The sequence below is a fragment of the Lethenteron reissneri genome, chromosome 64, assembly GCF_015708825.2.
Source record: "Lethenteron reissneri isolate LAM-NWPU_2019-01 chromosome 64, ASM1570882v1, whole genome shotgun sequence".
NCBI lineage: Eukaryota > Metazoa > Chordata > Hyperoartia > Petromyzontiformes > Petromyzontidae > Lethenteron > Lethenteron reissneri.
The window spans coordinates 6,188,443-6,216,256 of NC_083842.1; the positions used below are offsets into that span (position 1 = coordinate 6,188,443).

The 27,814-nt window shown below is 51.7% G+C and overlaps 1 protein-coding gene across 1 annotated transcript in view; it reads right to left on the reverse strand.

Moving 5' to 3' along the window:
- The window catches only part of LOC133359101 (uncharacterized), a 600,431-nt gene that overhangs the window by 489,066 nt on the left and 83,551 nt on the right, over positions 1 to 27,814 (reverse strand). The window contains exon 7 of the mRNA XM_061577486.1: positions 2,525 to 2,735. Within this exon, the coding sequence (XP_061433470.1) occupies positions 2,525 to 2,735 (211 nt within the window). The remainder of the gene's footprint in view (positions 1 to 2,524; positions 2,736 to 27,814) is intronic.

Sequence of the window (27,814 nt, forward strand, 5' to 3'; positions counted from 1 at the left end):
ATCGGTAAGGAACTGTTCCCATTGATCCATAAAAATGACTACGCTTTCACGTGTCATCACTGCTGATAAAAACAAAAAGCGGGATATTCTGCCACTTATGTGTGAGATGCCGGGTGATAATAGTTGGAAAGCAGCGCTTATGAGGACCGCTTCTAGGCCACTTGGTAATTTGTTGCACAACTCCTCGAACCCAAACATGAATGGATAGAGGGATGCGGAAGCGGTGCAGTGTGAGTTCTGTACCTTGTGCCTGCAGTGACGAAATACAATGGCAGCACTTAAACCATTACCATCATCACCATCATAGTCACACATCAGCAAAATCCATTGTCTATCCACTTCTGGATGAAGACCTCCCTACACCTCACTATCCCTAAGAGTTCTGCGACTAACAACCGATCCCACTCCTGCACACGAGCTTCACGGTGGTCGTCTGCATCACGTGTGACGGAAAGCCGCACAGTAGCAGTCGCATGGCCATCATCATCAACATGATGAACATCGGCATCGTCATCAGTATCAATCCTCACCATCATCCGCACCACCATTATTCATCCGTCATCTGAACCAATGATGATAAAGTGATGATCATGATAACCATATCATTGCTATAAAGAGAGTTATTAAGGCACATTTCTGCATGTGCCTTTTGCCCTCTAATGGGGAATATTCTGTGTGGCTCCACTTATCCATGACCACTGCCAGGTAACTCCTCTTTTATGTAGATAAACGTGCAGAACATGAGGAATCGACCCGTGAACAACAGAAGCGTTCATGGACCAGGGCCACAGGGATAACAGGCGTCAAGGTATTGGCAACGTAAGAAAGCTCTACTGTAGTCTCCATCCTTCCCTATGCGTTCGCGCCAAGTGGAGCCAGGGCCAGCATCTCCAGCGCAGCCAAAAACAGTCATCGGCATCACGGCACCGTTTGCGAAACGCATCCATAACAGCGGTGGAATCAAAACGTCGCACGCACCGGCCGTCACGTACAGTGGACGGGCCGAGCGCCCCCCAGCCCATGCAGCGCGTGGTTCGCAGTCTCGGGCGTCGCCTGGCACTGCCATAGTGGGGGAGGGGCTCTGCCACCTGCCTCGTGTTCGTGTCATTGCAGACATTCCAGTTAATTAATATCTGGAAGTGGTGTATCAGTTTAAGTAACTGTTAATTCAGTCCATTGGAACCTCATTTGCTAGTAAAAAATATGATAATTGTTTTTTTTACCCTTCCATCTGGCAACAAAACTGACACCATTTTTGCCAAGGAGTCATGTTTGCATAGACCACAATACCTGCAACCATAATGCAAACAAAAAACATAACTCTGATAATATGTGCACTGTCCTTGAAGTTGATTGGCACACACCCGAGACAGCTTTCATTAGAGCCTAGTCTCACATGGGTTGGACCAGATGACGCCAAAAGGCGCACAACTAAAAGACAATGCACCATCAGAATATGAGAGCTCGGGGTAAGCATTTACACCATTGGAACCTCATTTGCCAGTAAAAATATGATAATTGTTTTTTTTTACCCTTCTATCTGGCAACAAAACGGACACTTTTTTTTTACAAGGAGTCATGTTTGCATAGACCACAATACCTGCAGCCATAATGCAAACAAAAAACATAACTCTGATAATATATGCACTGTCCTTGAAGTTGATTGGTCCACACCCGAGACAGCTTTCCTTAGAGCCTAGTCTCACATGGGTTGGACCAGATGACACCAAAAGGCGCACAACTCAAAGACAATGCACCATCAGAGTATGGGAGCTCGGGGTAAGCATTTACACCATTGGAAACCTCATTTGCCAGTAAAAAATATGATAATTGGTTTTTTTACCCTTCTATCTGGCAACAAAACTTACACCTTTTTTTACAAGGAGTCATGTTTGCATAGACCACAATACCTGCAGCAATAATGCAAACAAAAAACATAACTCTGATAATATATGCACTGTCCTTGAAGTTGATTGGTCCACACCCGAGACAGCTTTCCTTAGAGCCTAGTCTCACATGGGTTTTGTTGCCAGATAGAAGGGTAAAAAAAACAATTATGTTAATTCAGTGTTATATCCCACAACAAAAAATAGTATCCAAAGTTTATGTGTAAAAGGCAGAGCGTTTCCCCATCATATTGACGCCAGTATCTTGTTCAACCAATGCACCCCTACCCAGGCTTCTGCATTTAAAAGGCCCAAGTAATCACGTGCACAGACTTAAAGGTCATTTGCATCTCAAGCGTGCAACCACAGTGACTGAATTTACACATTTAATAAATTATTGGAAACGACCACTGATTGCAAGCGCACATATTGAGCAACATCAACTTCAGTAACTGCTCGGTTGAAGAATGCTCCTAATTCATATCTCTGACGAGCACTTGCGGCCTCATTGTTCTCCTACCATTACATCACACCTCACATTTAAACAAAGCGGCTTTCCCAGATCCATTTCTCAAACATGATGACAAACAGTGTAAACCACATCATGTTAAATGCTCTAAGCATATGCTCTTCCTCACCCTGTGCGTTACAGATGATGTCCAGGTCCTGCTCATTGGAGACCCTGGCCAGGGTGTCCAGAGCTGAGAGCTTGCAGGGTGCATCGGGCACGTCCAGGTAGCAGGCCGGTACATCCGCCGCCAGCTCCTGATGGAAGCACGACTTCAGCTCCGGCTCCATGCTCAGGTTTTCAAGCGTTGCAGTGGCAAACCTCAGCGTGTTTTTGTATTCCTGATAAAGGAGAGAGCAAAACAGCAGCAATAGACGCCATCAGTGACATAGAAAAATATCTCCATGGAATTTGGATCAAACAACAAACTTCTGGTGCCCTCCCATCCCCTTCACCAACCAGCATGGTAAGGTATGGTCAAACAATCTCAAATTATGGCAGGGGTAGGTTTTCATATAGCAGTGGATTAATAACGACTGCAGATTATTACAAGTCCTCTGCAATAATGTTCATAACACTGAAGGATTTACTGTGCACATTTAACTAAGAACACTATACCAGGGGTCAACAAAGAAAATAACAAAAAGAGCCATTAGTTTGTCAATTGGTAAAAAGCTCAATATTTAAAGAGCCGCAATGCACGTGGTGAATACGAGACGGTGGACCTTAATAAATAACGTTGCAAAGCAGTCCTTAAAGAGCCGGAGACACAGGTTGCTGATCCTTGCAACTGTAATATGAGAAATAATAATAGAAATAAAATAATAAATCACGACGGTTCGGGCGCAACACAAGCGTCCGTCATCAGGTGGGACAACCACAGCAAGAAACAAATGCTGAAGTGGGCAAAAGAGCTGCTGTAACAAGGGGGCTATATAGGTAAGAGACAGGGGAGGAGCCAGGGAGGAGAGATAGAGGAGGGTGGGGGGGGGGGAAGTGGGCGGGGCTGGGAGTGGGAGGAGGAAGAAACTGGAGATGCGGATATGAAGGGGGCTTTTGGCTGAGTTTAGGGGGCTTTTGGATGAGTTTAGGGGAGTTTTTTGGCTGAGTTTAGGGGGGGTTTTAGCTGAGTATAGGGAGGTTTTGGCTGAGTTTAGGGGGGGGGGTTTGGCTGAGTTTAGGGGGGTTTTTGGCTGAGTTTAGGGGTTTTTTTCGCTGAGTTTAGGGGGTTTTGGCTGAGTTTACGGGGGTTTTTGGCTGAGTTTAAGAGTATGAATCCCTGCAGTCACGAAAGCTTCAAATCTAGAATGTAATACGAGAGTTCATCGATTATGCAATGGCGGAAATTGGCGCGCCGTGTTGTCATGGCCTCGTCGATGTCCTCCACCATACCGGGTACTATACAGGGGGTGGACGTTCGGATTTTAATCGACACCGGGGCATCGGCGACTATCATTTCTGACGTCATTTTCCACCTCCTGCCTATTCCGGCTTCACGGGTGCGACCGGCTTGTGAAGCGTGTATTGCCGCTAAGGTGGGGAGTATGGGCATTATCGGACAAGTGGATGTTCACATTGCTGTTGGTAATGTGGCCGCGTCGGGAATGGTCTTGATTTCGCGTTCGTTGGCGGTACCCTGCTTGTTGGGCACCGACTTCCTTCATAGAATGCCCGTTAAGATCTTTGTGGATCAGGGCTGTTTGGAACTGCCGGAGGGCCAGAAATTTTTTTTGCCGTCGCCGCTGGGTCGGCCATTGCCGTGCCTTGCCGTGCAGGCTATGACGGACGTCACGGTGGAGGTTCCACCTGGCGCGCAAATGCTCATACCCTTGTGTTACCGGAAACCCTTGGAGGATGTGGACGCGTCGGCCGGAATTTTGCTGTCCCCGTCTTACTCCGCCGCCAACAGGGATTACTTTTGGCCTGGCATGACGGCTGATGTCGCCAGGGCCATCCAGACGTGTCCTGAATGTGCTCGGAGAAAACCCCCACGCTCGAAATATATTCCACCCTTGCAATCAATAAAGGTTACTCGAATTAATGAGCTAGTAGCTCTTAATATCCTCGGGCCGTTTCCTCCTTCTGCCAGGGGCAACAAATTTCTGTTGGTTGGGGTGGAGCATTTTTTGCGTTGGCCGATGGCTTGGGCCTTGCCCGATCAGTCGGCGGCGTCCATTGCGGATGCGTTCGTGAACGGTTATGTGATGGACAAGGGGGCTCCGGAACGGCTACTCACTGACCAAGGCCGAAATTTCTCATCAAAATTGTTGCGTGACGTGTATGACGCCTTGGGCACTAAGAAGATACGCCTGTCACCCTACCATCCGCAAACGGACGGAATGGTGGAACGGTTCAACCGTACCTTGTCTGCCATGCTTTGTCACACGGTGCACGAAAAACAGGCCGATTGGGACCTTCACGTTCCTAGCGTACTGTCCGCCTATCGTATGACCCCACACGCCTCCACAGGTTACTCACCGTTCTTCCTCATGTACGGTTGGGAAAACGTACCGCCAATTGATGTGCAACTCGGGACGCCCGCTAAGGAACCTGCGCTAAGCTTGCCAGAACATGTCCGCGATTCATTTCGCCGGGTCATGGAAGCGCGGGAGGCGGCGAGACTTGCTATGGCGAGGACCCAGGCCCGTAACGAGCGGTGCGCTCGTCGATCTCGACGTGATATGCCATGGGTCGTGGGCGACCGGGCCTGGATCCACTGTCCCCAGGTAACGGTGGGTACCTCTCCCAAATTACATAGGCCATGGCAGGGGCCTGTTGAGTTGATCGAGGTACGGAGCCCTCAATGTGTATGTATTCAGTTGGGTTCGCGCCGCTGGTACGTCCACACTTCACGGTTGAAACCTTTCTTAGCACCGCGCATCGATCCCTCATCCCCATTAACTACCCTGCCGGGGTCTGATGCGCCCGATGGGCCGCCTGGGTTGCCAGTTCATCCCCAGAAGGGGTCTGGTTTGCCTTCCACAGACCCACAGACACTGAACGCCCCGGATGCTGCGGATGATCCAGCTCCGGCGGAATCTTCTTCCGCCAAGTCGGACGCTCCATACCCCATTCTCCCATCTTCTGCGACATCGGGACCAGCGGCGCATCGCTCTGCGGCGAGGGATGGCCCTGCGTCGCGTACACACTAGAAATCTGTTCCCTTTCGTTAATAACTGTTATACCCTCTTGCATTATGTGTTCATATGCATCTTATCGATACTGTTGTGAATTACTTGTGTTCTTACTGCCCTTGCCTTGTGCAATTGTGGGGCACCTTTTTATTGTTCTTGTCGTTGCATTGTCGTCATGCTCTATGGCTTATTGTTGTTGCTTGTATTAGCCAGGCCGGCTAGTCCTGTTACACCGGGGGGGGGGGGGGGGGGGGGGGTGATGTAATACGAGAGTTCATCGATGAGCGCCGATCAGTGGATAGGCTCCGCCGCTTGGGCCATCACCCAATTAGAGGGATGGGCCGAGGTTAGGGGCAGAGCTCAAAAGGCTCAGGGGAAGTAACCATCTCGAAGGTTCGTGAGGGGGCGTGGCTGTAGGCGGGGACTGGTGATGTGGGCCAGGGGATATAAGGGGAAGCGGAAGAGAGCTCGAGAGCAGTGTGTGGAGTCAGAGAGCAGGACCACGTCGCTCGCCTCCGGGACGCCAGCGGCCACGTGGCGGGCCGGAGGCTTCCTCCCAGCGCACCGCCTGTCAGCGGTGCGCGGGAGCAGTTGAGAGAGAAGGGCGAGTAACCACCAGCCGTATGGAACGGAGTGCAGCCGTGCGAAAGAGAGAGAGAGAGGAAGCGGCGCTGTCCAGCTGTGGAAGAAATAATAAAGACAAAGACACAAGTCCAGAACGTCGTCGCAGTGGTTTATTTCACAACTATACTGCACACCGTATATACAGACTAGCAGGAAGAACCCGGCGTTGCCCGGGAGATTTTTTTTCTCCAAAACTTCTCTTAAAAACCTTACAAATATAGTGAGGGAAAAAAGTATTTGATCCCTTGCTGATTTTGTACGTTTGCCCACTGACAAAGAAATGATCAGTCTATAATTTTAATGGTAGGTTTATTTGAACAGTGAGAGACAGAATAACAACAACAAAATCCAGAAAAACTTATGTCAAAAAAGTTATAAATTGATTTGTATTTTAATGAGGGAAATAAGTATTTGACCCCCTCTCAATCAGAAAGATTTCTGGCTCCCAGGTGTCTTTTATACAGTTAACGAGTTGAGATTAGGAGCACACTCTTAAAGGGAGTGCTCCTAATCTCAGCTTGTTACCTGTGTAGTAAGTATTTAGGAGGCTTGGACGACGGGGTCGGAGGCACACTTATTTATTAACACCAACTCGTGCACAGTAACGGGTACACACAGTGCTTAAAGGGGTATCGTCCCCTTCACTCGTCTAACAGGGAGACACAACATCTAACCCCGCTAACCTACGCCCGAGTCCTCCACTACGGAGCTAGGAGAGGCTACCTATCCCAGCCCTGGTCAAGCTGGGATCCCGGCACCCTGAGTCTCCAGACCGGCTCTTATAAGAACGTCAGTCTGGGCTCTCGGGGCCACGCCACCGGCTTGCCCTGGTCGGCCCTGACAAGGACAGCGAGCCAGGGGAGCTCCGGGGCCTATTCTAGCTGGTCTTCAGTCTTCGCTGGTTTAAGCTAATACTCGACCTCGAGCCCTCCGGCTCACCACCTTTTATAGTACTCGGCCCCCGGGAGGGGCCCGTGGGGGATGCAGGTGCGGACGTCGGTGTGAGCACCTCCTCTGTGTACGGCCCTAACCACGCCCCTTGTGTTTGTTAGCCATCCGCGCCCATACACAATTACACCTCTACACCTGTATAAAAGACACCTGTTCACAGAAGCAATCAATCAATCAGATTCCAAACTCTCCACCATGGCCAAGACCAAAGAGCTCTCCAGGGATGTCAGGGACAAGATTGTAGACCTACACAAGGCTGGAATGGGCTACAAGACCATCGCCTAGCAGATTGGTGAGAAGGTGACAACAGTTGGTGCGATTATTCGCAAATGGAAGAAACACAAAAGAACTATCAATTTCCCTCGGCCTGGGGCTTCATGCAAGATCTCACCTCGTGGAGTTACAATGATCATAAGAACGGTGAGGAATCAGCCCAAAACTACACGGGAGGATCTTGTCAACGATCTCAAGGCAGCTGGGACCATAGTCACCAAGAAATCAGTTGGTAACACACTAAGCCGTGAAGGACTGAAATCCTGCAGCGCCCGCAAGGTCCCCCTGCTCAAGAAAGCACATATACATGCCCGTCTGAAGTTTGCCAATGAACATCTGAATGATTCAGAGGACAACTGGGTGAAATTGCTGTGGTCAGATGAGACCAAAATGGAGCTCTTTGGCATCAACTCAACTCGCCGTGTTTAGAGGAGGAGGAATGCTGCCTATGATCCCAAGAACACCATTCCCACCGTCAAACATGGAGGTGGAAACATTATGCTTTGGGGGTGTTTTTCTGCTAAGGGGACAGGACAACTTCACCGCATCAAAGGGACGATGGACGGGGCCATGTATCGTCAAATCTTGGGTGAGAACCTCCTTCCCTCAGCCAGGGCAATGAAAATGTGTCGTGGATGGGTATTCCAGCATGACAATGACCCAAAACACACGGCCAAGGCAACAAAGGAGTGGCTCAAGAAGAAGCACATTAAGGTCCTGGAGTGGCCTAGTCAGTCTCCAGACCTTAATCCCATAGAAAATCTGTGGAGGGAGCTGAAGGTTCGAGTTGCCAAACGTCAGCCATGAAACCTTAATGACTTGGAGAAGACCTGCAAAGAGGAGTGGGACAAAATCCCTCATGAGATGTGTGCAAACCTGGTGGCCAACTACAAGAAACGTCTGACCTCTGTGATTGCCAACAAGGGTTTTTCCACCAAGTACTAAGTCATGTTTTGCAGAGGGGTCAAATACTTATTTCCCTCATTAAAATGCAAATCAATTTATAACATTTTTGACATGCGTTTTTCTGGATTTTGTCTCTCACTTTTCACCTACCATTAAAATTATAGACTGATCATTTCTTTGTCAGTGCGCAAACGTACAAAATCAGCAGGGGATCAAATACTTTTTTCCCTCACTGTACATATGTAGTGGTGGTACGCGCTGGCAGGGATCGGGTGGCAGCGCGTGGTGATTGGCTGTGTGTCGGTGACGCGCGCTGACGGTGAGGGATCATAGGGCAGCGCGGGGTCATGGGTTATGTGGTGGTGATTGGCTGTGTGTTGGTGACGCGCGCTGACAGGGAGTGGTCGTGTGGCAGCGCGGGGTGATTGGTTGTGTGGTGGTAACACGCGCTGGGGTGAAACGGATCGTACGGCAGCGCGTCGTGATTGGTCGACTAAGGTGGGTGCTCACATCGCGGTCCGCATAGTCTCCGTCTCCTCGGGAGCGGAGGGCTATATAAGGCGGTGCGCGCGGGCGCTCGGGGAGTTGGTGACCAGTGAAGACGGAAGACGGAGGAGGAAGAGATAGGGCCCTGAGACCCCTAGTCCCGCCAGTCCTTGTAAGGACCGGGACTCTGTGCGGCTCAGAGGCGGGACCTTGGGACCCGGGGCCGGACGTCCGTGTGAGGGCCGGGCCATGGGACCCAGTGGTTGTGACCCATACCCAAGCTGGGGTGGGTCTGTAGGTTCCCCTGGAAGCTACGGGGCTGGAGAGCCCGTGTGTGTGTAGCCAGGTGGAACGGGGAAACAGTGAGTTGTAGTGACCACACGTGTTAGTGTGGCAGGAACAGTGAGCTGTAGTGACCACACGTGTTAGTGTGGCAGGAACAGTGAGCTGTAGTGACCACACGTGTTATTGTAGCAGGAACAGTGAGCTGTAGTGACCACACGTGTTATTGTGGAAAGAACAAGTTATAATAAAGTGTGCTACCCGTCAAGTGGTCTCCCGCCGTAGTTTATTATACTACAACTGTCGTCAGGAGTGAAACAGTCTTCCTGCCATGGATACCAGGAAGACTCATCGGACTCACGAGTGTGACCGGGAGGAAAACCACGACGACTCGGGCCAGCAGGGCGTCAGGGGGACAAGAGGAGGAGATGCCGGCGCCACAGGACCCCTCATGGGCGCCCAACGAGCGAATGGGGGCTGATGCCGGACTCCGCGACGCGCACGCCCGCCTGGCGGAGCTACTACTCGCCGCGGCGTCCATCCTGGCGGAGATCACCACGTCTGGAGGAGCGAGAACGTCGACGGACGTTGAAAGGGCTCGCGTTGCTGATTCCCGCCAAAATGACTTTGGAATTCCCGCCATTTCTGCTGAGCGGCCATCTTTTGGCGGGAACGGCGAGCAACACGTGGTGGGAGTTCTCCAATCCCTGCCGCTTACGTCATCAGCGCGCGCTACGGGCTGTCATCAGCCACCCGCCATTGGGGCCGCCATTTTGCAGGTCGATGGTGCGGCAGGGGAGAGTCACGAGGCAGGGGACGACATCATTTTCCAACAGCGTCTTCCAGCGTTGACAGCCTTCAAGGCGGAAGGCGGGGACTGGGGCGCGTTCCAGCGAAGATTTCTCGCCCATCAAGAGATGTCGGCCTGGTCCGACGCTACGGCGCTGCGGGCACTGCCTGCCATGTTGGACGACGACGCGCTCGCGGCCTTCAGGTCCGCACCGAGGTCGGCCCGCTCCACGCTCAAGGCTGCGCTGGGCCTCATGGCCAAGGTGTACGGCCCACTTTCGGCCTGCCGTCACCAATTTTACGAACGACGGAAGGCGGGCACGGAGACCGCGCTCGCCTACCGCACGGCGTTGTTGGCCCTCGCGGACGCCGCGTTCCCTCGTATGGACGAGGAGGGGCAGGACGCTATGGTTTTGGAACAACTGCTGAAGTTGGCGCACGACCTGGGGGTCCCCATCAACACAGCCGACGAAGTCGACATATGTTCGTTGCGTGTTGCAACAAGTATCCAGGCGCACGAGGTCCTCAAGCGGAAACAGGTGGTCGTCTGCACTGCGGCTGCGGTCTCAGCTCCGGCCACGGTGGTCACCGAGCCACCGGTCGTTCACCCACGGGAGGAGGCATTCGCTGCAGCACGACCAGGGGATTGGAGGTCGGGGGGTCGTTCGCCTCTGCGATCGGCCCGCAAGCTGGAGCAACCGAGACCTCCGACGTCCGTCATCACGTGCTACAACTGCGGCCTTCGGGGCCACGTGGCGTCCGGGTGCCGCGCTCCACGTCAGCGTGCCACGGGACCTCGGCTGGATGACGACCAAGGCCCCAAGTCGTCCCAACTACCCCCGGCAAGTCGCGGCACTTCACATGCTCGGCCCACATACACGACACACATGGGCCATCGCTTTGCGGCGGAGGATGTGCGATTGGGGGTCGGGGATTCGGTTCGGAGAGGGGGGTTCGTACGGGACCGGGGGGACGTTAAATGGTCCGAGTTGGGCCACAGAATAGTGGCTGCGTCGGCTGGTTCCTCGGTCGTTACGGGATTCATAGACGGGGTCGAGGTCAGGGTGTTGGTGGACACGGGAGCGTCGGCGACTATAATTTCCGACCTCATTTATAACATTCTCCCCGTCCAATGTCGACCTCTGCTTCCGGTGGACGTGCCATTTTACGCGGCAAATGGGGGCTCTTTGGGTATTATCGGTCAGATTCGGGCGACCATTTGCATAGGGGATATTAAATTGGCGGGACCTGTTTTCGTCTCCTCTTCCCTAGCGGTTCCTTGTCTGTTGGGCACAGATTTTTTGGCTAAGATGCCCATTAAAATTCTCGTGGATCAACGTTGTATTGAGCTGCCATCGGGTCGCCGTATTTCATTTTTATCGAACCCTACTGAAATACGGACGGCGTGCGCGACGATCCAAGCGATAGCAACACGGACGGTGCACGTGCCCCCGGGTTCGCAGATGTTGATACCACTCCGGTTGCGGAAGCCATTGGGTGGGGAGACTGCGGGACAAGGCGTGCTTTTGGGTCCATCGAATAGAGCTGTCGGGGGTCTGGATTTGGCGGTGGCTCAAACGTTGGTTCAGGCTGACGAGGACCCGTTAGTTATGGTGTTAAACGCTGGGTCGCGGCCGGCCGCTATTCCGCAGGGCACCGTGCTTGCTCACGCGGCACGGGTCCCTGCGGAAGAGCGCCTTATTGCGCATGTTGATCCCGTCCCGGCGCAGGAAGTTATATTGGGTGATGACCTTGGCTGGGTCGATTCGCTATGTGCGGACTCCAGTGATTTGTCAAGGGTGCATTTGGGTGCGTTGCGCGCTCTGCTGATCGAATTCTCCGATGTGTTCAGCAAGCACAAATATGATATTGGGTGCACGGACCTGTTACGCCACCACATTGAAACAGGTGATGCGGCACTAGTCCGGCAGAATCCCTTCCGGCTGAGTCCTGCCGAGAAGGAACACGTTCAATCGGCCGTCAATGACATGCTGACGGCCGACATCATTTCGCCCTCATCCAGTCCGTGGGGAGCACCTATCGTTCTGGTTAAAAAGCAAGACGGCTCCTTGCGTTTTTGTGTAGATTTCCGTCGCCTGAATAAAATCTCCGTGGCTGACGCGTATCCGCTCCCCAGAATGGATGAGTCCCTGGATGCATTGTCCGGGGCGCGGTATTTTTCTACACTTGACTTACTGTCGGGATTCTGGCAGCTGCCACTCGACGATGAGTCTAGACCTAAGACAGCATTCCGGACCCCAGGGGGCCTGTTCCAGTTTAATCGGTTGCCCATGGGACTCCACTCCGCTCCCGCGACGTTTCAGCGCCTTATGGAATTGGTTTTGTCGGGTCTGCAATGGGATACTTGCTTAATTTACCTTGACGATGTCATTGTTTTCAGTAAAACTTTTGAGGAACACCTCCAGCGATTAAGAGGGGTGTTCTTGCGGATGCGATCGGCTAAGTTGAAGTTCAAACCGGCAAAATGCCACCTTCTGTGGAAATCCGTAAGGTACTTGGGCCACATTGTCGATTCTTCAGGGATCTCCACCGATCCCGCGAAGACGAACTGTGTCAGTTCATGGCCAACGCCCACGTCGGTTTCTGAAGTCCGCAGCTTCATTGGTTTTGCGTCCTACTACCGCCGATTCGTTGAGCATTTCGTCACCATTGCCAAACCCTTGCACGCTCTAACAGCCAAAGGAGTCAGGTTTCGATGGGGGCCAGAGGAGGAGGCCTCGTTCTGCTCCCTCCGGGACGCCTTGGTGGGTGCCCCGCCCTTGCGTTACCCTGACTTTACGAGTCCCTTCTTGCTGGATACTGATGCTAGTAACACGGCCATTGGGGGGGTGCTCTCACAGGTCGTTGGGGGAGTTGAACGGGTGGTCGCCTATGGTAGCAGGGTTTTGTCGCCTGCGGAACAGCGCTACTGCGTCACCCGTCGCGAGTTGCTGGCTATTGTTTTTTTTGTACAGCAATTTAGGCCTTATCTCTATGGCCGTCATTTTACGGTCCGGACGGACCACGCGGTGCTTCAGTATTCATTGAGGGTCGCCCAACCCTCGGGCCAGTTGTCACGGTGGTTGGAAGTCCTCCAGAACTATCAATTTACGACCACTTACCGTAAGGGGTTGCGCCACACCAACGCGGATGGCCTGTCGCGGTTGCCGCCTCGTCCCGAATGTGCGTGCTTGACGGGGTCGGCGCGCTGTAAACCGCCAGGTGCTGTACCTGAGAGTGAGTTGGTCGCGGCCGCGAATGCGCCGATGGTTGACGTCCCCGCTACCCCTGCGGGCGGGGACTCGCTACTCTCACTGTCTCTCGTTGAGTGGGGCCGACTCCAGATGGCTGACAGCTCCCTGCTCGCGTTGCGTCGCAGGGCGGGGGATCCCGAGGAGGGTCGAGAGCGAGCTGGCTCCTGGCTGCTCAAGCAGGGCCTGCTAATGAGATGGGACAATATGTCCCGGCGGCACGCACTCGTCGTGCCTTCCGCTATGCGGGGCAAAGTTGTTCTGGCCGCACACGAACGCCTCTTGCATCTGGGGGTAAACAAAACGCTTGCTCTGCTCCAGCGTGACTATTATTGGCCGGGGATGGGGAGCGATGTGGTCAATATACTGAAGGGGTGTGTGGATTGCGCCAAATGCAAACCACCGCCCGTTGCGCCGAATCCACCGTTGCAGTCTATTCAGGTCTCGCGCACTAACGAGCTCGTTGCGCTGGATATTTTGGGGCCTTTTCCTGTCACGCCTAGGGGTAACAAGTACCTGTTGGTTGGTGTGGAATACTTTACCCGGTGGCCTATGGCGTGGCCACTCGCCAACCAGTCGGCGGCGGCCGTGGCGGACGCCTTTGTCCAGGGCTACGTCCTGGACAAGGGGGCTCCCAAACGCTTGCTGACCGACCAGGGAAAGAATTTTTCAAGTAAATTGCTGCAGGAGGTGTGCGGCCTTTTGGATACTAAAAAGGTGCGTACCTCCCCGTACCACCCACAGACTGACGGGATGGTGGAGCGACTCCACAGGACTTTGACTTCCATGTTGTGCCAGCAGGTGGGCGAGGCACAGGTTGACTGGGACTTGCAGGTCCCGGGGGTCCTCGCCGCGTATAGAATGGCCCCCCCATGTGGCTACGGGGTTCTCCCCATTTTATCGGAGACTCAGCTGGGACTGTCCGTGCCACGGCCTAATTCCAAATTGGCCGATCACATTAAATTTAACATTGCGAAACTCGCCGAGGCACGGGAGGCCGCACGGCTTAATTCGAGATCTCGGCAAATCGCCAACGAGCGCTTGCATGCACGGAAGGTGTCTGTGCACGATTGGAAACCGGGCGATCGGGCTTGGCTGCACTGCCCTCATGCACCTTTGGCTACGTCGCCTAAATTGTTGAGGCCATGGCGGGGACCCGTGGAGGTCGTGCGGGTTGCACGCCCCCAGTGTGTTCAGATAAAATGGGGAAAGCGCCGTTGGTACGTTCACCCCTCCCGGCTGAAACCGTTCTCGCCTCCTAATGGCCTTCCTTCATGTCGTGAGGACCGAGTATGTGATGTGACTGACGACCCGGGGAGGGACATGTCTCCGCCTGATCCTCACATGTTTTCGCCTGATCCGCTCCCAGGTGTCTCGGAACTGACGGCTGCCGACCACCGGCGACCGGATCCCCGCGACATGGCCGGTCCTTCCAGGGCCGAACCGTGCCTTACGGGGCTGCTGGAGCCACCAGACGGTCGTCAGCGTCCCATCCCGTACGATGGACCGGCCAGGCGGACTCGCGCTAAGTCGCGCCACTTTTCCTGACCAATGAATGAGGTGGAGGCGCGGTGCGAGTCGGTCGGCTCGTCTCGTCACGGCGTTCCCCGTCCGTTCGACCGCTTTACCGTTCCATTCAAGGAGCAAGCGGGAGGGGGATCGGGTGTCGAGGAGACACTGGACACGTCGGTCTTTTCGAAATAACTTTTATTCGGTTACTCGTCGGTTTGTACATAGTTAGTTCTTGTTACTAGTTACCGTTCGGGTGTTGTGTTGTTGTGTTGTGTTGCTGTGTTGCATTGTGGTTATTGTTACGGGGCACACTTGAAGTGGGGGTTTTTTTTGGTTGTTTTGTTGTTGTTGTTTTAACAGCCGGGCCGGCTGCGAGCTATGTGGGAGGGGGTGATGTAGTGGTGGTACGCGCTGGCAGGGATTGGGTGGCAGCGCGTGGTGATTGGCTGTGTGTCGGTGACGCGCGCTGACGGTGAGGGATCATAGGGCAGCGCGGGGTCATTGGTTATGTGGTGGTGATTGGCTGTGTGTTGGTGACGCGCGCTGACAGGGAGTGGTCGTGTGGTAGCGCGGGGTGATTGGTTGTGTGGTGGTAACACGCGCTGGGGTGAAACGGATCGTACGGCAGCGCGTCGTGATTGGTCGACTAAGGTGGGTGCTCACATCGCGATCCGCATAGTCTCCGTCTCCTCGGGAGCGGAGGGCTATATAAGGCGGTGCGCGCGGGCGCTCGGGGAGTTGGTGACCAGTGAAGACAGAAGACGGAGGAGGAAGAGATAGGGCCCTGAGACCCCTAGTCCCGCCAGTCCTTGTAAGGACCGGGACTCTGTGCGGCTCAGAGGCGGGACCTTGGGACCCGGGGCCGGACGTCCGTGTGAGGGCCGGGCCACGGGACCCAGTGGTCGTGACCCATACCCAAGCTGGGGTGGGTCTGTAGGTTCCCCTGGAAGCTACGGGGCTGGAGAGCCCGTGTGTGTGTAGCCGGGTGGAACGGGGAAACAGTGAGCTGTAGTGACCACACGTGTTAGTGTGGCAGGAACAGTGAGCTGTAGTGACCACACGTGTTAGTGTGGCAGGAACAGTGAGCTGTAGTGACCACACGTGTTATTGTAGCAGGAACAGTGAGCTGTAGTGACCACACGTGTTATTGTGGAAAGAACAAGTTATAATAAAGTGTGCTACCCGTCAAGTGGTCTCCCGCCGTAGTTTATTATACTACACATACACAGATAGTAAGCTATAATGAAAGCCCGGTGGCCCGTTTGTCCATTTCATCAGCAACAAAATTATAAGAGGCTTGCAGAAGTCCAAAAAGTTATAGAAAGTGGGGGGTAAATAGTTGATATGAATGGTTTTTGAAAATTGTTGCCCCCCCCCCCTTAAAAAATATTTGTACCCCCGCGTTCGTATATATACATACACACCCTACATACAACAGAGTAATTAGTAATCTTGATTTTAAGCTTTCGTGACTGCAGGAATTCATACTCTTTGGATCTTTGGGTAAAGTCACGGAGCTACAAAATAAAATAAATCACGACGTTTCCGGCGCAACACAAGTGTCCGTTATCAGGTGAGAAAGCATGATCTGCTGCTGCGACAGACTGTTTAAAAAGTTTTAAATGGGTGTAGCCCAAGGGTCATAAAGAAGTGGGCGGGGCTAGTGATGTTAATGTGAGAAGTTAGCATGTAAATGTAAAATAGGAGAGCGGACTCCTCGACGAGGGCACGGAAGTGGCTATTTTAACGTGAGAGATTAGTGTATAATGACTGTGGTGGTACCTGCTACAATTATAGCAGTGCATACTGTGGTGGTACCTGCTTTCACTACAGCAGTGCATACTGAGTATGGTGGTAGCTGCTATGATTACAGCAGTGTTAACTGACTGTGCTGGTACCTGCTATGATTACATCAGTGCATACTGTGGTGGTACCTGCTATAATTACGGCAGTGCATACTGACTGTGGTGGTACCTGCTATGATTACAGCAGTGCATACTGACTGTGATGATACCTGCTATGATTACAGCAGTGCATACTGACTGTGGTGGTATCCTGATATGACTACAGCAGTGCCTACTGACTGTGGTGGTATCATGATATGACTACAGCAGTGCATAGTGAATGTAGTTGTACCTGCTATGATTACAGCAGTGCATACTGCTGTGGTGGTATCCTGCTATGACTACAGCAGTGCCAACTGACTGTGGATGTATCCTGCTATGATTACAGCAGTGCATACTGAATGTGGTGGATACCTGCCATGACTGAAGCAGTGCATAGTGTGGTGGTCCCTTCTTTCACTATAGCAGTGCATACTGAGTGTGGTGAAACCTGATATCATTACAGCAGTGCATACTGACTGTGGTGGTACTTGTGTAATGCGAGCGTATGCTGGGGGGTTGCCGGTTGGTGTGGTGGGCTTCGCCGCCTCAGCCTCTAAGCCAACAAGGTGACACGAACCATTGGGGATAAGGTTCAAGGGCGGAGCCCGCGGGCACTAGGGGGTGGTATTTTCTGGAAAGTTCTTAAGGGGTATGGCGAAGGGCGGAGTCTGGGTGACGCGGGAAGGGGATATAAGGAAAAGCCAGAAGGGGCTCGGGGTCAGTTGGTAAGGGCTGGAAGCGGGGCCACGTCTCTGGTCTCCGTGAGCCATCGGCAACGTGGCGACACGGAGACGGCTCTCGGCGCACCGCATGCCAACGGTCCACGGGAGCGGAGGAGCAGGAGAAAGAGAGCGGCGCAAGAGCGGGACGCCAGCTTATGCGACGCGCCGCAGAACGACAGAACAGAGTGGAATGCGTGCTGTCCAGCAAACAAAGAAATAAACACGGAGACACAGTTGCTTGTCGTCAACCTGATTTATTACAATTGGGGTCAGAAGTGAATCTTGATGTTGGACGACATGTCCAAGCATCTCAAGAAGAAAATTCCGCTTACGCCATCTTCCGACAACGATGACGACTCACTCACCCAGGACCTAGCGATCCCGGGGGCGGTGGGCCCGAACGCGGCGACTACAGTCGGCTCTGCTAAGGCACCGGAGAAGGTTGTCGGTGCCGAGCCGTCTTTGTCCCCCGGCGCTGGCGACGGCTGGCAGCATGTGGCGGAGCAGATCGATTCGCTGCGTGCCATCCTACTCAACCTGGTGACACTGGTCGCGGCATCCGCAGCACCAGGACGTCCGCAAGGAACGCTGCCGAGTGGTGACGAGCAGGGCCCCCCTCGGGGGGTCCCGGAGGGTCCCCTCGGGCAAAGATCGGCCGCCATTGCGGCCTCGGGAAGGTTGTCCACGATTGCGGCCACGCGGTATGACGACGCCATCTTGGGCGGGTCCGTGGGTGCGCAGCTGGAGCCTGCGGGCGCGAGAGCCTGGGCCCGGTGGGGACAGCGGCGCGGGGCGCAGCCATCATCTTCCAAACATCAAAGAATTCAGCGTGGGAGGGGGCTGGACCGCTTTTACTTGGTGTTTCAAGTCCGCTTTTCGTTCCGTCCGATGGACGGAGGAGGAGGCGTTGGATGCCTTGCCTACTCTCCTCGATGACATATCGCTCGCAGTATTCCGCTCCATTCCCGCTGAAAAGAAGGCGACATTGCGAGAGGCAAGATGTTGGAGCTGTCCAAGAAACTCAGCATTTCAATGCCGGTGTGTGGCCACGAGCCGCTTACTTCCCGGTTGGCCGCCAAATGCCTAAACGCCCAGTTCAACTTGCGCCACTGGGCGCAGATGGCCGCCTGGATGGGCGACCCTGCTGTGGATGGTCAACTAACTGGATGGGTGCTGTCATGGGTCGTCCGCACTCCGGACGACGTTGGGACTGGGGACCTGGCCGCCGCTGCGGGCCACTGGGTTCCGAGGAGGAGGGCCGAGTCACGTTCGAGTGCTTCGTTGGCGCCGCTTCGGGACGTCGATGGTGTCAATCAGCGAGCCGGCATGGCGTGCTTCAGGTGTGGCCGGCTGGGCCACTTCGCACGGGACTGTTGGAGTCGTCCCCGCCATCCGCCTCCTCCCGGATCCCCACCTCTGGCGCGACCATCGTCGACAAGCCGTGACCCAAGCCAGGCAAGTTGGTATGCATCAGACACCCGGCAAGTTTCGTCACCTCATGCATCCTCGGCCGCGTATTATCCATCTGTTCGCGACTCACGTGGGGCCACCTGCGATTCGCCTCGTATGATTACTCAGTGGAGGAAGTTGGCACGTAGTGTGGTGGCGGCCGCGATGGGGTCCTCTACGGTGCCGGGCTCTATTCAAAGGGTGTACGTGCGGATATTGGTGGACACCGGCGCGTCGGCCACTGTCATCTCTGATGTCATATTCCACCTCCTTTCCATCCCCGCTTCGCGCGTGCGGCCGGCTTTCGATGCATGTATTGCTGCCAACGGGGGTAGTATGGGCATTGTGGGTCAGGTCTAAGCGCATGTTTCCATTGGGAATGCTGCGGCATCGGGAACGGTCTTAATTTCCAGGTCATTGGCAGTGCCTTGTTTATTGGGTACCGATTTTCTCTGTAAAATGCTGGTTAAGATCCTCGTTGATCAGGGCTGCATTGAGTTGCCTGCGGGACGTAAGATTTTTTTTTGCCGTCCCCGTTGAGTCTTCCTTTGCCGTGTGTTGCGGTGCAGGCGCTTGTCGATGTCTCGGTTGAAATTCCTCCGGGCTCCCAAATGCTCGTCCCGTTGCGGTACCGGAAACAATTCTGTGGGACGAACGCAGCGGCGGGCGTGCTGCTGTCCCCGTCTAACACCGCTACCAAGGGCCTGGTCAACCCCCGTTTTTGCAAGTTTTGAACGGGGGGTCGGAGGGACGTTTTGGTCACGGCCGGTACACTTCTGGCTCATGCCACAACCGCGTTTACAATTCACGATGGGGATCAACAGCAAGGGTTGGCAGCGGCGATTGAGTCTCGTGGGACGTCAGACGATCATTCGATCGCCGAGTTGTGTCAGGAAAATTCGTCTTTGACCATGCATCAACGAAGCGCACTTCGAGCGCTGTTGTCCAATTATTCCGACGTTTTCAGCAAAAAGGATTTCGACTTGGGGCGCACTTCACTGTTGTCCCATCACATTGATACTGGGGGGGGGGGCGAGCCCTATACGAATGAATCCGCACCGGCTGAATCCCTCGGAAAGGGACCATGTACGCGGCGCGGTGGATGCTGGCCGCTGACATTATCTCTCCGTCTAATAGCCCGTGGGGAGCTCCCGTTGTCCTCGTAAAGAAAAAGGATGGTATCCTCCGATTCTGCGTTGATTTCCGGACGCTTAATAAAGTTTCGGTGGCAGACGCGTACCCTCTGCCACGGATGGATCACTCCCTCGATGCCCTGTAGGGAGCACAATACTTTTCCACCCTCGATCTCTCCTCTGGATTTTGGCAACTACCCCTCGACGATTCCTCGAAGGAAAAGACGGCATTCCGTATGCCTCAGGGGTTATTCCAGTTTAACTGCCTTCCCATGGGACGGAACGCCGCTCCCGACACGTTCCAGCGGTTGATGGAACTAATGTTGACCGGGTTACAATGGGACACGTGTCTGATATATTTAGACGACGTCATTGTGTTCAGTCGTACGTTCAAGGAACACCTTCAAAGATTGAAGGCTGTTTTAGACAGGATGCGTTCTGCAAATCTCAAAATCAAACCTAGAAAGTGCCACCTCTTGCAACGCTCTGTGCGTTATTTGGGACATGTTGTCTGCTTGGACGGTGTTGCCACGGACCCGGACAAGATGTCGTGCGTCCGGGACTGGCTGACCCCCACCTCGGTAGGGGAGGTACGTCGGTTTGTCGGGTTCACGTCCGACTACCGTCGATTCATGCCGAATTTTACAATTATTGCTAGACTGCTGCACCTTTCACGGCGAAGAATCAAAGGTTCAAATGGGGACCAGAGAAGGAGAAATCGTTCCGGGACCTTCGGGATCCATTGTCGACCACGCCAACGCTTGATTACCCCAATTTCTCCTTGCCCTTTATCCTGGACATGGATGCCAGTGATACGGGCATTGGCGCCGTCCTGTCCCAGTGCAAAAATGGCGTCGAGGACGTGGTGGTGTATGGGAGCCGCGTTCTCTCGTCGGCTGAAACCCGCTATTGTGTAACCCGTAGGGAATTATTGGCGATTGTTCATTTCGTTCGCCAATATCGCCCGTACCTGTACGGCAGGAAATTCCTAGTACTCACGGACCATGCCGCCTTGCAATATTCCGTGAAGATCGAACAGCCCTCTGGCCAGTTGTCGCGGTGGTTGGAGACGTTGCAGGAATTCTCGTTTGATATACAGTACCGTAAAGGTTCTCGTCATGGTAACGCGTATGCGCTCTCCAGGTTACCGCACGGATCCTCTTGCGTGTGCGCCTCGGGCACTAATCATTGCACGCGCCCCCCTCAGCCCCTTCGGCCAGACATGTCTGCGATGGCGGATTCCACGGACCCGGCCTGTCCTGAGACGGCTGACGGGGTGTTGAACTTGCCGCGAACGGTATGGTTCCGCGAGCAACTGTTGGACGATTCATTGAGTTCGTTGCGAGGTCAGGCGGGCAGGCCACGGGTGTCCTCGTCTGTGGACGATTCCCCGTGGGTAGCCCTCCGGGATGGGTTGTTGACGTGGAGGGATGATTTGCTGGGCCGTTGGCACCTGGTGGTTCCTGTCAGGCTTCGGTATGAATTAATTCGGGTTCTGCATGCCGAGAAGTTGTTACACCTCGGCGTGCAGAAAACCTTGCTCACATTGCAGCGGGACTATTTTTGGCATGGCATGACGGCTGATGTCGCCAAGGACATTCAGGCCTGTTGTTGTATGTATGCCCTGTTTTCCGTTATTAATATTAAGAATAATTAAGAATATTTTTTTTATATCTATATATTTTTTAAAAATTAAATAATGAAAACAACCCACTTCTCACAAGCACACCAGGAATCTATGAAACATGGAGGGCCATTAAAACGATAATAATTCGGTCACAGAGAGGTCATAGACATCCAGATGGACAAAAAGATCGATGGACTAACCTCCCAAGACATCTGGAGATGCACGGATGGGGTGCAGAGCAGAGAAAAACAACTTTTGCTACTCGCGTTATCTTTAACGTTTTCCAAGAAGAAAAGTAGAAATCTAACAAAAGAATTAACCAGCAAACAATGGGGGCTTGTTATTAGATATTCCCTTATGTTACTCGTATTCACCGCACATAGATTATTTTGTATTGTGTGTTTCTATCTGCATGACCTTACCAAAAACTAGGGAATACGTATTCCAGAAAGCTTAAGTGGAAACTTAGTTGAACTTAACCTCAGGACATTAAAATATAACTCAAGAATAAATGTAACACACAGGACCACATAAATGTATTGCAAAAATCTCCTCAGCCACCTTTGTCTCCAACGGTCCGGCACAAACAGATGGCCCATGAATGCTTGGGGGGTTAGAAAAGGTCGCGAGGAGGGGTCGCGGGGGTGTCTGGTTCTTCTCGCTCGGTTTGTTGTTTGTTTTCGCTCTCGCAAGAGATGCGCAGAAAGGGGAGTCACGTTTTTGAGTTTAAGCACAAGCGCTCATCACGAATGAGCAGTCTGGTTTGAGTCGCGCTCAGTCTCGCGACTCGGCTTGCGACGCAGCGTTGCGACGGGACTCGCAAGGGAGCTGGGGCGCGTCGTGCCTCGAGAAGTGATGGAACGAGGAGGGGTCGTTCGAGTCGCAGAAGTCTGAGTTCAACCTGGGTCGAGGCTGGGTTTCAGCCGTGCTCCGGCTGGCGGAGCGTCGTGAGGGAGCAAACACCGATGCCGATAGCAGGTGTCGCTTCTCGCAGAACGAAGTTAAGTACGAGTGAAGCTGGCAGCTGCACGAACAAAGGAAGCACGGAGAAGAGAGAGTGACGAGTGACGACAAGCAATCAACCTGTAAAAGGGCGAAAATCGCCAAGCGTCGACCAAGCGAGCATCGAAAAGGACGAGCAGCAGCGGAGAGCGACGACGATATCATCGCGCACCGCGTCACCGAGCGTCGTGCCGACCCAACAATCATCCAGCAGTGGAGAAGCCTGGAGCTGCCACCAAGAGAGAGAAAGCGCCATCGAATGCGCAGTGTGTTTGATACACACACACACCGACCAACACCCAGTGAGAACAGACAAGACGTCCGCAGCGACGACGGAATCATCGCGCAGCACGACGGCGAGTGTCGTGCAAACTCAATCGAGCAGTGGAGAGAGGAAGGCAGCACGGGCTCGCGGCGGCCACGCCCAAGCGAGAGGAACCCCTAAAGAGCTGGTTGTATCTCCCACACCCCACAAGCTAACGACACAACTCCCGGCTCTAAGGAAAATTTTATTAATTTTACAAGGGACAACGCACACACAACACGCACACGAATAAGACTTTCAAAAAGTTATCTTTGCGTTTAAAAAAGGGTTGCCATTTCAAGGTGGTGCGTTCAATATCAACTGACCGTGCAAAGCAGTTGCTGCCGTCGAGTTACATGAATAATAAAGATTTTAGTCATTTATTTTCGTTAATTGCATAATCTTGCCCATGGATTTATTGACGTATGCTTTCGCCTTTGCATACTAGAGTGTCATGTATTTGTTTAGAATTAAAATTACTTAACACCAACTGTTCGAGTGCTTCTTTCCAAGTCCATGCAAAACTGTATTTTTCTTAAGAACTGTATCCTGTGATGAGATATGAAACTGGAGACCTAATATAACATAACACACACTAAGATAATCAGTAAATGTTAATCAATGATAATCGTGTTATCCTGATTGATACAACTCTGGATAACGAAGCTAAGCCTAATTATCATAACTGCTCACATTAACATAATCGCAAGCATCCGCATAAATTACTACGATTATCTCCGTGATTATCATAATTTATGCATATAAATACACACATTAACATAATTTATGCGATTTGCGCATTTTTCGGAAAATTATTATTTTTTATTATTTTATTAAAATTTCATAATCCAACATATACAACATAATGGGGTGGCGTCGTCCGGGATCTCTCGCAGACAGTGTTTTGCATGGATGAAGGAACGAATCACTACGTGTTAACCAGAATATCGTGATCAAACATTGCATTGTGATTGTAAACGGGCGTAAAACAAAAAAAAACGCCCTCTGAGGTTAAACTCCAGAATAGCAGGTTGGAACAAAGACAGTGGAATTAAGATAATATCATATCGAACCGATTGCATCCGTGATAAATGGTGTTAGAAGTACGCACTCTGAATCGGAAAATAACAGAATAGCTCGAGTCAAACTGACTACACTCTGTGAGATAATTGTTTTATATGCACTCTGAAAGGGAATGTCAAAGTAGCTCCTGCCACACTTGAGATGCTAGGATTAAGAATAATATTTGAATGGATTGCGGGATACTGGGAACTCGTATTAAAACGTACCGACCGATCTGTTACAAAGCAGGACAGTCAGAGAGACATATGGGAAGGGAGCTGTATCGATAACACGAACACACCTCGGGGGAAACTAATTGATTGGATAAAATGTAACGAAGGCGAACACGATGCAAAAATTGCAGAGAAGGCAGGACAGGACTCATGCCTTCCCACACAGGCATACAGACAGGGATTGTGGAATGAGGAAAAATTCGGAAAGAAAACGGGAGAGAAATCGTCTCTAATAAACGAGGAAAAATGTCCTCACACCCTCGAAAGGGAGGAGAAATCAGTGCTCGCGACACCAGCGAAACTCACAGACGTTGATCCACAGAATAAATATGAAAGTAACAGTAAAACACACTCTTGGGTACGTGGACAGAGTCCAGGGATAGATCGCACAAAAGTTATGGATATCGAACAAAACATCCTTGACAAAGGAAATCCCTCACAATTCGAGAGAAGGGATGGAGAGATACAGATGCAAACAAAAACATGTGGGACTGACAACTTCACAGCTAGAGGGAGGCAAAATGTTAAAGTAAAGCCGGCAGAATATGCTTCACTAAGGGCAGAGGCAAAAACTGCAGGGAAATGGCAACACGAGCAACACAGCCCAGAGCGTTCACACAAAAAATGCACGCCGCTAAAACACGCCCAACACAGCACAGATCAAAGTGACAGATGGCCTGATGATAACTTGTTTGATGATGACGCTGACGGCGATTAACTTTCGGAATACTTATTCAACAGTAAAACCCTTAAATTGATGGATAAAGCTCTCGTCAGAATTCCCGATTTTGACCCACACAATAAGACCATGGATATACACACACATATCGCAACAGTAGAAGAGGAGGCAATGATTAGAGGGCTGATGAGACGGGATGAGAAAGCGAGTCTATTGAAGAGGAGCTTACATGGAGAATCTATACCATGGGTAAAGTCGCTACCATACAAGGTTAGAAATGATTTTAAACAACTGAGTCTGGCAGTGATTCGGAAGTTTGGAGAATATTCGACACTCACTGAGGGGTTTTATGCGGTAAAATCGATGACCCAGGGCATGGACCAAGACCCACGTGACTACCTTTTACAATTTAAAAGAGTGTATTACGCAGGCGATGTGAATCGGTACCACGAAGGAGATCACATGTTCAAAATTATGTTTTTTGAATCCTTGAGCCGAGATATTACAGAAAGGGTGAGAATAGTTTTGAATCCGGAAACCGCCTCCTTACGCCGCATAGAGAGCAAGGCGTACATGGCATGGTTATACAGAGCTAAGAATCATAATTCGGATCCAGAACACAGGGAGAGGGATAAGGAACCCAGCCTCTCAGAGAGAAATAAAAATCACCGAGCAGTCCCACAATGCAGGGAGGAGCAAACACGCACGCACATATGGCAAAATAACCCAGAGAGAGGTTGGCACGAGAATGAGAGCGGCACAAAACCGAACATTCAGGAGAATCGCAGAATGTGGAGACCAAGGGCAGAATCATATCAGCACCCCATGCCCCGACATACACGAGGTCAAAATTACGCACAAAGATGGCAAAGTAACAATCCAGGAAAAATTTGGCACCCAAATGGGAGAAGCACTGGGCCAAAAATGTACGAGAATCGCAGGAGGGGGAGGTTCAGAGCAGAACCATATCAACACCCCATGCCACGACACACGCAAGGTCAAAGTTACACACAAAGATGGCGAGATAACCATCTAGCGGAAAGGTGGTACACAGACTGCGGAGGTACGGAGGCGAACATTCAGGAAAATCACAGAATGCGGAGGCCAAGGGCAGAATCATATCAGCACCCCATGCCCCGACATACGCAAGGTCAAAATTACCCACAAAGATGGCAAAGTAACAATCCAGGAAAAATTTGGCACCCAAATGGGAGAAACACTGGGCCAAAAATGTACGAGAATCGCAGGAGGGAGAGGTTCAGAACAGAACCATATCAACACCCCATGCCACGACACACGCAAGGTCAAAGTTACACACAAAGATGGCGAGATAACCATCTAGCGGGAAGGTGGTACATAGACTGCGGAGGTACGGAGGCGAACATTCAGGAGAATCGCAGGATGGGAGGTCAAACACAATCGGTCCAATTCCGACCAATTTCTCCACCGGCTATACCAGGAGGGAATAGAGAAACAAATAATAAGGAAAAACAAAATGGCTTAACTGAGACACAAAATGCGGACCAAATACGTGATGAACCACCCACAGTGATTGAGAGCGAGCGGCCCATACGCGCCCCGCCCGCTGAGGTTTTGTTAAACCCTGGCCTCATTGGGAAATGCAAGCAGGCTGCAAGTGACAGGGCGGACAAATACCACCACGATCGGGAAACGTTAAATGCATACGATGCGGTAGGAAACGCGAACAGTGTTCCAGTAAATGACGCGCAGATCGAATACCAGGACAGGGCTGCACTGAAGCGTGATCGGACAGTAGATAACAGACAGCAGAGACAAAGAGGACAACCAGAGCGCACAGGAAAAACAGTGCCGCACGTCGCAGGAGCGCGCGATAATGGTGCAGGGAGATGTAACACAGAGACACGCCCTTTGGAGTACAGGCGTCAGCATTTGAATGAAAAATATCCAAATGAAACAAAAATTAACGTGGATCGGAGTGCTGAAATGGAGACGAATGTCCATGACGTACTGGGAATGGTGTTGAAATCCAACCCACTCGTAAAAACCAAAAGGGCAACATTACGAGGCACGGTATTAAATCGACACACTGACTCGGCAAATGTGCATGTAATCGCAGAGAGAGCGAATGCCATTGATAATGGAGTGCAGAAGTTGGTTGTGTGCGCGAATTCTGATTATGTGCAACACAATTTTACACCACACACTCCCACGACGCGAGAGAGTGATAGAGGAAATTACAAAAACGAACCTGAAAACCGTGATCGAATGATCAAAGTGATAAGTGGTAAACCAGACACTCGGAGCTTGAAAAAAATATGGCCAGGAGGTAACATGAGGAAGGTAACGCAGAAATGCGTCCGAAACCGCTACCTAGCGTTTCCCAGGATTTAACAAAAACAAAAATTAATATTCGCCGTAGTTATGATGGATGAGACCGATGTAACATGTGGTATCGATGTTTAATGTTGTTTTATTTTCTTTGCTTATTTCAAATATAACCATGTTAAGACTGTGATACGTACGCGCGCGTTGTAAGGAATAACCGCCGGAACGGCTACCTAGCGTTTCCCAGGATATAACAAAAACAAAAATTAATATTCGCCGTAGTTATGATGGATGAGAACCGATGTAACATGTGGTATCAATGTTTAACGTTTTGTTTCACTTTCTTTGCTTATTTCAAATGTAACCATGTTAAGATTGTGATACGTACGCGCGCGTGGTAAGGAATAACCGCCGAGAGTGAGGGCGGCTGATGGATTTATAACGAAAAAAAAGGGGCATTTACTTTGTTTAAAAATTCGCCAGTGGCCGAATCAACCACTGATCATTTTTAAAAGGGCGGATTGTTGTATCTATGCCCTGTTTTCCGTTATTAATATTAAGAATAATTAAGAAAAAAAATGTTTTTTTTATATCTATATATATATTTTTTTATTAAATAATGAAAACAACCCACTTCTCACAAGCACACCAGGAATCTATGAAACATGGAGGGCCATTAAAACGATAAGAATTCGGTCACAGAGAGGTCATAGACATCCAGATGGACAAAAAGATCGATGGACTAACCTCCCAAGACATCTGGAGATGCACGGATGGGGTGCAGAGCAGAGAAAAACTACTTTTGCAA